This window comes from Gossypium hirsutum, chromosome D05 (genome assembly GCF_007990345.1).
Source record: "Gossypium hirsutum isolate 1008001.06 chromosome D05, Gossypium_hirsutum_v2.1, whole genome shotgun sequence".
Lineage (NCBI taxonomy): Eukaryota > Viridiplantae > Streptophyta > Magnoliopsida > Malvales > Malvaceae > Gossypium > Gossypium hirsutum.
Genome location: NC_053441.1, coordinates 66,009,066 through 66,021,547, shown reverse-complemented (window position 1 = coordinate 66,021,547; position 12,482 = coordinate 66,009,066). Strand labels below are relative to the sequence as shown.

Below are 12,482 nucleotides of genomic sequence, written 5' to 3'. Positions count from 1 at the left end.
AATGATAAGACATATGAGAAAAGTGAAATTTGAAATAAAGAAATAAGAATGATAGTTATATATAATTAGTTGATAATATTAAAAGATTGAATTGTTTATTAGTAGTGATAATTGTAATGAAAAGTACGTGCGTGATATAATGTTAGATAATGATAAATTTTATGAAATATTTTGAAATAGTGAAATAATATTTGAATTTAATTGAATACAAGTTATTGAAAAATATTTATGGATTTAGTGTATGAAGTGATTATTTAAAGACTCTAACTGTAAATTGATTAAAAAAACGAATTGACAATGGAAATTGATGATCGATAAATTATTAAAATGGAATGGGACATTGAAATGAATGTGAAATAATTACTAAAAAACTAATGTTGTAAGGTTTAGATATGAAATAGAATAAGTTATCGAATTGAGAATTTCATAAACGTGTTAATGAATGGTATAGTCAATAAACATTGAATTAAATGGTAATTACGTATTAGTGTTAAACTTAGTGGCATTGAATTGTACGTGAATTAAATGGAAAATTGCTAGTGATATGATTTAAATTGTGAGCATGAGAAATTGCAAATTGAATGAAATGGAAATGAAACATTGACTTGCATGAGTATGTATCGGGTCTCATAGGCAATATTTATTATGATTATAATATTTTGAGGATATATTGTGAAAAGTTATAAAAGCATGTTAATAATTTTGAAGTTTTTAATTTAGATGAAATTTTATAACTCGGTTAAATACATTTACAAGTGTATGTGTTCTGGTAATACCTCGTACCCTATTCCGGTGTTGGATACGGGTAAGGGGTGTTACACCAAATTGACAAAAAAATGTAAATGTTGAGAGCTAAAAAAAAATTATTTTACCTTTGACACCGTTAACTTTAACAGTAAAATTAGATAAAAGGACTAAGATTTTTAAATAAAAAAGTACAGGGACTTAATGTCTCAAAAATTAAAGTATAAAGACTAAATTTTTAAATTTCAAAGGAATATAGGACCTTTGGCACATTTAAACCCTAATAGAATCAAACATGAATGCATTGAATTCAATTTGGTCCCTTAAAACTCTAATATCCGAAAACCCCGTATCTCTCAATTTTCCCTATCAAATCAAAATCCAACTTCGTATTTAATCATTAAAAGCCTCAAGCTTTCAACCTATAACATAAATTTTTAACAGCTTTAATTTTATTCAGTTTGGTCCTAACAACATAACCATTAACTTTCAATTTACTTTCAAGCTACTCATTTCATCACCAACATATTTACTACAACATCAAGTTTATTCATTAATGGCAACTAACACAAATAATAATTTTCTAATCTAACACTGTGTGCTAGTATTAACTACATTTATTACCCCTAGATTTTTGGTTTGAAAATGGGGAGAAAACTAAACAAAATTTTCTTCCTCCTTTAGCTTGGATGGTGAAATGACATGAGAATGAAAATGCCCTTTTTCTCTTTCCCACTAACTTATGTATATACATATATAATTAAACTAAATGGATTCTAGTGTTGCAAATCAAATGGTATTAATTAATGAATGGATTTGATGGCAACACCAATAAAGTTTAATAAAATCTTTTTATTTATTTATTTATTTTTGACATTGTTGCTAATGTAAGAAAATGTAAGTTCGAATGCGTTGATCTTTCTATATATGAGTTGGGGAGAGACTGTCGGTATAGTTCTAGGCATTGTGTCAACAAATTAAATATAATCGAAACCTATAATAAAAAATGATAAATTTAATTTTTTTTATTTTAGGGAAAAATTTCAATTAAGTCTTTGATTCCTTTTTCAAAACATTCAAAATTCAATGATGACAAGAAAGAGTTAGATTACATCTTTGTTGAAATTTTCATTTCTAAGGGTTGAATACTTCAACCCCCCTCCCCCACTCCCCATGCAGATATTCTCTTAGAATCAATGAAGATTCTATTCTTCTTACATATACATATACATATACATATACATATACATATATATATTCTTATTAAGGATATTGTTTAGTATAAATATATCTAAATTTTCATTTTTTTATAAAATATTCTAAAAGAATCCAAATAAAATGTTGTGTTAAAAACACATCCCAAAGGAAGACACTGTCTACATCAAACTACATATCTTCCTTTATATATGAAAAAGTTTCCAAAGGGAGTTCCCCACCAAACTTTTCAGTAGATAAGTGTTACAAAGAGGTCCAACTCATCTCTATCCTAGATGTCTGATCTTATTCATCATTGCTATTCTAAGTTTCTTTTAAAAATTTAATATTATATTATTTTTAATTATAAAAAAAAATAAAGATGTGATCACACAGTTTGAATCGTGTCAAACGAGTATATGATAAAAATTTTAACCACCACCCTGTACAAGTCTAAATAATATTTATGTAATTTATTGTATTTTAAATATATAATTTATAGAAGCTGATTGAGTCTTAGTTTGATTGACATCGATATTATTATCAGTGCAGGAGGATGTAGATTTGAGTGTGCTGAAGAGTATTAGCCTCCTAAGCATTGTATAAAAAAGAACAGATACGATAAGAATCTATAATGATATTAATGTTTAATATATATAATTTACAGAATTGCATTATATCTAATATTGTTAGATTTGATTATAACTGAAACTAGATTGAACCGTCTAGTCAAATTGATTGGATCGAGAATTAATTGTTATACCAGTTCGAACATATCCTCTTACATTGATAATAATATTCATACCAATCAAACCATAACTCAATCGACCAGACATGATAACAATAAAATCAACACAGAATTAAAGATAGTCCACATAAATTTAATTTTTTTAGAATTATTACGTGAAAGTAAAATGGTCCATGACATGTCCAAAGCTTGATCATTAATAACAACAATATCAACCACAAACCATAAAATTAAAAGCAAAAGTAAAGCTTTTTGATTATGGACCACCAAAATTTAAAAAGGAGGCCCTTAAAGAAGTTTAGGTCTTAAATAGGAAAACAAACATCTTTTTTTCTCACTAAAAAGTAAACATTTTTTTCTTTCCTTTCACATGTATATATTTTGGGTAAATTACATTAATGATCACTTAATTATTATTAAATTTGTTTTTTAGTCACTTAATTTTATTTTTGTTGGTCACTTAGCTATCTTGATTTGTCGGATATTTTGGTAAAAAATGACAAAATTAAATAATTGAATGATTATTTTGAAACTTTATTTCATAACTTCTTAAAATTAAATAAGTAAAAAAAATTTATTAATAATTGAATGATTATTAATGTAATTTATTTTTTTATATAAATTATTAAATATTAAATCAAGAGCATTGTCGTTTTCTTAAGGACAAAACAGTATTCATGCATTGAAATTATTGAACCATCCCCTCCCAAACCCAAAAAGCTACTTTAACTTTGACCCTTCCTCCTTTCTCTTCCTTTTCCATGGTAGACCCAGGCCAAGCCAACCCCTCTCTTTCCTTCTTTTCTCCCTTTCCACATATTTTCATGGAAGTGGAAGAACCCATTAATTATTTCATATTTCAGTAGTTAGTATGTGAATGAGAGAGAAAGTTGGCTTCTTTTTGCTCCATTGCTAAAGCAAAGGCCTTTCAAAGTTCTGGTCTTCGAAAATACATATAAGGTACTTGGTTTTTTGTCCCCTTTGCTCTTTAGCTTTTAAATGGTTTTAGGGTTCCCTTGCTGGGTTTTTATTTTTAACTTTTTAACATATGGGTGTTGGTGGGATTTTGGATCCAAAGGTGGGTCTTTTTTGTTTTTCTGAAGAGATATTTATGAATCTTCTTTACTTTGTTCTTACCTTCTATTTGATTGTTAATCTTCTCTGTCCTTCTTTTAATTTTTTTTATGGAACTATGAATGTATTGTTGCTGTGATTTGATTGATTTCTTTAACTTCTTTTTTATTTCTTAACCTTTTTCAATCTTAGTGACTAAAAGTATTGCAGTTCTAGGTATTTAGCTGTTCTCCTTTTTAATACAATGAAATTATATAAAAAAAATGTGTTGTCTTTTGGTGATAATCTCAATCTGGTTCTGTTTGCAAATATGTCTGTTTTAAACCACTTTTCATTGTTTTTTTCTTATAGGTTTTCTGTTTATCCTGGTAAAGCTCTACTTATTGTGGCTACCAATTTATGAATTTCACTTACTATTGAAAAGGGTGTTATAAGGATCTGGTTTTGATATTTGATTAGTTGTCACCTGAAGGACTACAGTGTCAAATTCTAGGTTCCCCTGTTCTTTTCTTTATGTTATAAATCAAGCAGCTACTTGTGATTTGTAGATTTTCATTTAGTTAGTGATGCTTTAGCCCTTTGAATATTTCATAGTTGTCAAAATTTTGTTTGCAGGTGGTGACTTCCATGTTCTTTTAAGTTGTAGAAATCAGTTTGTTGTTGATGGAGTTGAAGATGAAGGTAACTTGGACCGCCAGTGAATCAAACCTTGTATCAATGGCTGGGAGTAAGTAATGGTTTGTGTAGTCAAATCTGTGTAAAAAATTTGCCTTGTTTCGATGGCCTCGAAATCCAGCACCAGACCTTCACAAACAGCCGAAGGTAACTCTCGCAGGCCTTCTCCTATACAAATCCCAAAGACGAGCAAATCAGAGCTCGTTGCACCATCGAAACCTCATAAATTAGAGTCCGTTGATTCCTTGACGGAGAAAGTAGATTCGGATCTATCTTTGAGTGCTCCGAAAGAAGTTCAAAATCATGTTGGTTCTGGATTAAGTCAGATTGGTGAACAAGAGAAGAAAGCATTGGAACATGGAAGTAATTCAGCTTCGGCTAAATCCAGTGATGGGGCCACTGGCGTTGTCAAGGTTAGTGGTGGTGCCAAAGTCGGTGACCGTCCGGATTATATTGAGAGTGGTAAGAGCAGTATGTGTAGAGGTAGTACAAGCAGTGATGTGAGCGATGAAAGTACGTGTAGCAGCTTAAGTAGCAGTATCAACAAACCTCATAAGGCAAATGATATAAGGTGGGAAGCCATACAGGCCGTCCGAGCAAAAGACGGTGTATTGGGTTTGAACCATTTTAGATTACTGAAGAGATTAGGCTGCGGAGATATCGGAAGTGTCTATCTTTCGGAATTAAGTGGAACAAAGTGTTATTTTGCAATGAAGGTGATGGATAAAGCTTCTCTAGCAAGTCGTAAGAAACTTCTTCGAGCTCAAACAGAAAGAGAAATACTACAATCCTTGGACCATCCTTTCCTTCCAACATTGTATACGCATTTCGAGACTGATAAATTTTCGTGTTTAGTGATGGAGTTCTGCCCTGGAGGTGATTTGCATACACTACGACAAAGACAACCAGGAAAGCATTTTACCGAGCAAGCCGTAAAGTATGAGAATTCTTCCTATTTATAACATATCTTTTGAGTTAAATCCCGATCAATTTTCTAGAATATCTGATTATTATTTTCGGAATTTTTGGGTATTGATAGTAGTGTTGGTATCATTGTGTTGCCATGCTGCCTTAGATATTTATCAATTCTATTGGATAAAATCAGCAGACTGCCTTATAGGTCAAGTTGAAATATAACAAAATAACTTTGCAAATCTTTTACACCATGATTTACGTAACACCAGTTGTTTCTTTATAGCTTGAAACCAAATTACGATAGTCATTGCTATGTTTTTTCCTTGAATATGCAGGTTCTATGTAGCAGAAGTTCTCCTTTCTTTGGAATATCTCCACATGCTTGGTGTTGTTTATCGTGATCTCAAGCCGGAAAATGTTCTTGTTCGAGAAGATGGACATATAATGCTTTCGGATTTTGATCTTTCCCTTCGTTGTACTGTTAGTCCAACACTAATAAAGTCATCCACACTTGAGTCTGAACCCTTGCGAAAGAATTCGGGTTATTGTGTACAACCAGCTTGCATCCAGCCTTCCTGCATCCAGCCATCATGTGTCGCCCCTACGACATGTTTTTCACCCCGTTTCTTTTCATCAAAATCCAAAAAAGATCGGAAACCCAAGAACGATATGGGGAACCAAGTCAGTCCATTGCCCGAGCTTATTGCCGAGCCAACAAATGCTCGCTCCATGTCATTCGTGGGAACCCATGAGTACTTGGCACCTGAAATTATCAAAGGTGAGGGACATGGAAGTGCTGTTGATTGGTGGACATTCGGGATCTTCTTATACGAGCTATTGTTTGGTAAAACTCCTTTCAAAGGGTCTGGGAACCGAGCGACCCTCTTCAATGTTGTAGGGCAGCCCTTGAGGTTCCCGGAATCACCGGTAGTAAGTTTTTCAGCAAAAGATTTGATAAGGGGCTTGCTGGTCAAAGAGCCACAGCATAGGTTGGCATACAAGCGAGGAGCAACGGAGATTAAGCAACATCCTTTCTTTGAAGGTGTAAACTGGGCTTTAATCCGTTGTGCAAGTCCACCAGAGATTCCAAAACCGGTTGACATAGAACGGATTCGAACCCCTACCTCATCAGCCGGTGATAAACCTTCTGTTCCTGCTGCTAAGGATCAAAGTAACTATCTCGAATTCGATTTCTTTTAATTATTTTCAGAACCATTTTTCTTTTTCTTATTTCGAGGGAATGTAAGAGTTCATGATGATGTGCAAATTAGAGTTTCTAGAAATGATAATGATCATATATGCTTGATTGTCTTAATTTTCAAATTTGTATTTTGCGTAAGTGAAAACATCATTTGATTTTGCATATTGAAAGGCTGTGGGCTTGGTTTTCTCCATGATGTTACTTAAACAGGAATAGTAAAAAAGAAGGTTGAAAATGTAGACAGGATTCGATGCAGAAACACCATTAATTAGTATTATGGAATCATCAAGGTAACTTGTCAGCTCATTGCTAGGGGGATTGGATCATTTGGAGGGGGACATTTGGTTGTGGTGGGGTTGACTTGGATTATGCTAAATTATCTTGTAGGGTTCATTTGACTTTAATAGGCTTAAATAAAATCACTAATTCCCAATTTTTCAATTAAACTTTTTAAAAAATATGGTTAAATATTAACGTGTAATTTGACATATGATTTTTGTTTTGATGCGATTATATTCATAAAATTTTAGTTGTAATTAAAGTTGTAAACTTTTATTTTGATTCAATTGTATATATTTAAAGAAATAAATATACATATTCAGTTTTATATTGGATTAATATAATTGTCTGTGTGCGTAATATATAAGCGTAAAATGGTGTTGTTCGATAAAGATGCTAGTGGTTTGTAAAAATTGAATTGGAGTAAAATGTCATTTATAAAACTTAGGGATGGCAAAAGACCTCGAATCTGACAAGTTTTGACCCGACTTGTTAGGGTCCGAATTTTGCTTTTGGAAATTTGGGTTCGAGGTGGGGCGGGCTGGGGCGAGATCAGGTTTGAGGTAAATCCACCCTGCCTTGCCCTGAGATATTCACAAAAATGCCCCTAATATGTATACGTATATTAAGTTTTTGCTTTCAATAAATAAATATATTAAGTTTTAAGTCCATACTAAACAAAAATCAATCTTATTTGCTTCGGAATAAAAAAATAAAAAGTGTAATATTATTTGCTTCAAAATAAAACAATTAAATTCGGGTCGGGATGGAGTCGGTCTTCTATTAAATTTTGGGTTCGAGTTCAAGGTGGATTTGTTTCTTAAGAGTCGAGATCGGGGCAAATTAATCAAGTTTCGAGTTGGGGTCAAGTCAAGCAAAAATCCACCCCACTCTTCCTTGTTGCCATCCCTAATAAAATTACATAAAATCAAAGATCAAACATAACATCATACATTAAAATAAAGTTCATGCATGCTTGTGACATTATTAAAAAAAAGTTTAACAACAAAGAATGGCATACAAACTTATGGTTTTTACAACAAAATAGTAAGTTGTAAACATATTTTTTTTCTTTCTTTTTTCTTCTTCTTCTTCCTCCCTCTCTCTTTCACTCGATTTCACTTGGTATTAGAGCTAACCGAGTCTCACCACCTCTCAATTAAAAAGCCTAGCCTCTATCGACCCTTCGACCGAAAAACTACCCCTAGAAGCTGCGCATATGGCCCTACTTTTTCTACCCTACTCCCAAGCGCCGGCACATGAGAGTGCGTGGGTCACCCCTTCGGCCACCGCTTTCCTCCGAAAATCTCTCCGCCGTCCATTCACCTACGTTAGTGCTGTCCCCATACTAATTTAACCTCAATTTCTCTTCTTCTTTTTTTACATTTTAATTAAATTATCTTATAATATATCAACGTAAAAAAATGCTAATTCAATAATATTGTCAATAATTTATAAAATTCAATATAAAATCATACAAGCATGTTGGAATAGAGAAAGTGATGATTAAACAATAGTTGTTTTAGAAACATGGGAAGGATGCTGGTGGAGAACATGGAGCCCTAAATCCAAGACATGTGAAACAATCACATGAAGATTGAGAAATTAGGTAAATAATGATGAACATACATTTCCAATAATATATACATCACATGCCATACTCTCATATTTTATTTATTTATTTATTATGATTGGACCAAACATTCTTATTGATTTCATTAAAACATTTTCCAATCTTTTTATTTTATAAAATAATTTTGTGAGTCCAAACAACCAAGCTCAGCATCTATTCCTCGTTCCCCATACTATTCCCACATGCCCTTATCTCAAAATCGGATTTTTTCAATTTTTAATTAATTTGTTTGATTTAATTAAATACATTATTAAAAGTTTATAAAAAAATTAAAAATTAAAAATTAAAATAGAAAATATTGATTCGGTTAAATTTTTTAACTTAGTTCAACGATTTGTATCGATTCGAAGCTTTGAGAGTCAAATGATCACATTGTAAATTGATATAGGGAAAATTAAACTTTGGCCTCCCAAAAAAAAATCTAGTTAGTCCTTTTCAAATATTGTAAAATCGTAAATTAATAGAGAATAAATCTATATTCGGGATCTCAAAAAATTATAATTCAATTATGATCTTTTAAAAAATTTTATGAATTCGCCTCTACATTTATCATCACCCTAAACTTGTGAAGGTTTTAAACTTCACTGACAGTTACCAAATATTTTCTCGAATTAACATTGTATTAAATCAATTAATCCAATAAATTTAATCGAAAATAAAAATTTGACCAATTCAACTTTCTATTCAATTATTTATAAAATCAACCACTTATTTATAAAATAAAAAAAAAACTTGAAAGAAACTTCCTTGACAAAAGATGAAAAGCATTCAAACCTTCATATTCAATTCTTTACCATCTTTGATGCATTCAAAATTTTACTTTTGAGTCGATTGAGTCTTAATTTAATTAGTACGGATATTGTTGTTAATGTAGGAAGACGTGAGTTCAAGTGTGCTGAAGTATATTATCTTTTTATTTATGAATTGGAGAGGAGTTTTGAATAATTTTAAATATTGTGTTAAAAAAATAAAAAAACTGTTTAAATCGGATTTTAAAACCTTCAAAAGCCATCAACTTAGACCATATGGCCTAGAATTGATTTGATGTTATAGGGATGTTGGTCAATAATGTTTTTTGTTTTTCATCTCTCGTCAAGGAAGTTTTGTTGGATACGAGGTTTGCATCAATGTGGTTTGTTTTGATTGTATTGATTGGTATGAGAGAGCAATTTTTGGTTTTAATCCGAAAAAAATTAGTTGATTCGGTTTTTTCGATTTTAATTTAATTGATTGGGGTGGATTCATCGGTTTTAATTTTGATTTAATCAATAGTTTTTAGTTTTTTAATTTTGGAATCGATCTGAAAAATTAATTTTTTAATATTAATTTTAAATCATTTAAAACATATTTATATTTTATTATATATAATTGATAAATAATTATATAAACCCAATCAAATAACTCAAGGTTAACTAACCGGGAAAATCGATTGAGTTGACTAAACCAAAGTCGATTTCATCGGATCGATTTTCTCATGTTAAAGTTGATTAATTCAATTCGATAAATTAATCGAACTGATTGATCAAACTATTTGCTCTCCCTGATTTTAGTAATAAATTGGAATGATTATCTGTAAAAATAGAATGTTGGTAATGACAATATATCGCAAATAAAAGAGAAATAAAATAAAGAACACACAGATTTTTACGTGGAAACCCTTTCAGGATAAAAACCACGGGCAGAGGAGAAAAAATTCACTATGTCGAATTTGAATAATTACAAGAGGAGTAGATTATGTCTATTTATAGGCTTGTAAAGTCATATTCTAATAGGAGTGTAGTAAGATTAAAACACCTTATTCTAATCAATATCAAATAGATGGAGTTTAATAAGGTTTAAAAAACCTTATTCTAAAATAAAATAAAAGAAGTGTAGTTCTATAGGGATTTTACTTTTATTTTATTTTACCACTGTATTTTATTTAAATAAAGATTCAGGTCACTTAATTCTAACAATCTCCACCTTGACACGAATTCTTAATGAACAAGTTCTTCATCACAAACTCTCAACGAACAAGTTCTCCACCTCTTCCATAAAACCCCTTAAGGGTTTAACTTCAACAATGGACACCAATCAAGTCTAAGCAATGCTCAAACTTGGTTATAAGAAGTGACTTAGTCATCATATCTGCAGGATTTTTATGAGTACTAATTTTGCTCACAACAATATCACCACAAGTAATAATATCACGAACAAAATGATACTAAACATTAATGTGTTTTGTTCTCTCATGAAACAGTTGATCTTTTGTAAGGAAGATGACACTCTGACTGTCACAAGATACTATATTAATTTGAAAGTCTTCATTGAGTTCACTAAAGAGTCCCTTCAACCAAACAGCTTCTTTACAAGCCTCAGTAATCGCCATGTACTCAGCTTCAGTCATAGACAAAGCGACTGTAGTTTGTAAAGTATCTTTCCAGCTGATTGCACAACCTCCAATTGTAAAGACATAACCTGTAAGAGATCTTCTTCTATCAAGATCTCCTGTAAAATCAGCATCAACATACCCAATGACTCAATCTCTAGTTCTTCCAAACTGTAAGCAAACATCAGTAGTACCTTGTAAGTATCTTAAAATCCACTGAACTGCTTTCTAATGTTCTTTACCGGGATTCGCTATGTATCTGCTAACTGCACTAACTGCATATGATAAATCTGGATATTGAACTTGCAAAGAACTTTCTCAATGTACCCCTTTTGGCTTAGGTACAATTTACTTGTTTTTCTATCTCTGAGAATCTCCATACCAAGTATCTTCTTTGCTGGTCCAAAATCTTTCATCTCAAATTCTTCATTTATTTGGGCTTTGACATTTCTTATCTCTTATCGAACTAATCACAATTGGGGAAAACACATCTATGAAGTCCACTCCTGGAATTTGACTTTATGTCTGGGTTCTTCAACTCCTAGAGTCATATTTTTCTTTTTAAACACCCATTTACAACAAATAATCTTTTTACCTTTAGGAAGTTTTACAAGATCCCATGTTTTGTTTTTGTGGAGTGATTTCATCTCCTCTTGCATAGCAAACATCCACTTTTCTGAGTCTTCACAACTAACTGCCTCAGAATAATTAGATGGCTCTTAGTTTGCATCTATATCTTTAGCCACATTTAAAGCATAAGCAACTAGATCAACCTCGACATACTTCTTTGAAGGTTTAATTTCTCTTCTAATTTTATTTTTGGCGATAGAGTATTGTGGTGAAGAAGCAAGTATATTTTGAATTTTTGTACTGGCTTGAGGAGTTGACTCTGTTATAGATTTTGGATTAATCTAATGTTCCACCTGCTTTTAATTTTCTTTATTAGAAGATCCTTTAAAAGATAAGTTAGGTAGCATAGCAGTTTCATCAAAAACAATATCTCTACTAATCACAATTTTTTTATTTTTAGAACACCATAACTTATACCCTTTTACACCAGCTTTATAACCAAGAAAAACACATTTAATGGATCTCGATTCTAATTTTCTATTATCAACATGAGCATAAGCAGGACAGCCAAAGATCTTTAAATCAGAATAGTCAGCAGGATTACCAAACCATACCTCTTGTGGAGTCTTTTTCTCAATGGCAACGGATGGAGATCGGTTGATAAAAAAAATGCAGTAGAGGCTGCTTCGGCCCAAAATGACTTTGGTAAGTTAGCATTTGACAACATACATCGAACCTTCTCCATGATCGTTCTGTTCATTTGTTCTGCAATGCCGTTTTGTTGTGGAGTATGACGAACTGTCAAGTATCTCACGATCTCTTCTGACTTGTACAGTTTATTAAACTCATCAGAACAGAACTCTAAGCCATTATCTGTGTGGAGGCACTTTATTTGTTTTCCCATCTATTTTTCAATCATATTTTTCCAAGACTTAAATGCAAAAAACACATCACTTTTCTGCTTCAGGAAGAATGCCCAAACTTTTCTGGAAAAATCATCAATAAAAGTTAGCATGTAATTAGCTCTACCTCTCGAAGGCACTCTAGATGGCCCCCATAGATCAGAATGAATATATAACGT

The 12,482-nt window shown here is 31.7% G+C and overlaps 1 protein-coding gene across 4 annotated transcripts; it reads left to right on the top strand.

Annotated features, from left to right (window-relative positions):
* The first annotated feature begins 3,345 nt into the window (after positions 1-3,345).
* LOC107931146 (serine/threonine-protein kinase D6PK) lies at positions 3,346-6,665 on the top strand. Of its 4 annotated transcripts, none has more exons than XM_041092575.1 (4): positions 3,409-3,646; positions 4,112-4,128; positions 4,376-5,372; positions 5,686-6,665. In XM_041092575.1, the coding sequence occupies exons 3-4, from the start codon at positions 4,540-4,542 to the stop codon at positions 6,548-6,550; spliced, it is 1,698 nt and encodes a 565-aa protein (XP_040948509.1). In that variant the 5' UTR covers positions 3,409-3,646; positions 4,112-4,128; positions 4,376-4,539; the 3' UTR covers positions 6,551-6,665. The 4 variants fall into 4 exon arrangements, with proteins under 4 accessions (XP_016718413.2, XP_040948509.1, XP_016718414.2 ...); XM_041092576.1 differs by lacking the exon at positions 3,409-3,646 and adding an exon at positions 3,675-3,764; XM_016862924.2 differs by lacking the exon at positions 4,112-4,128 and having other exon boundaries at positions 3,346-3,646.
* The last annotated feature ends 5,817 nt before the right edge of the window (positions 6,666-12,482 follow it).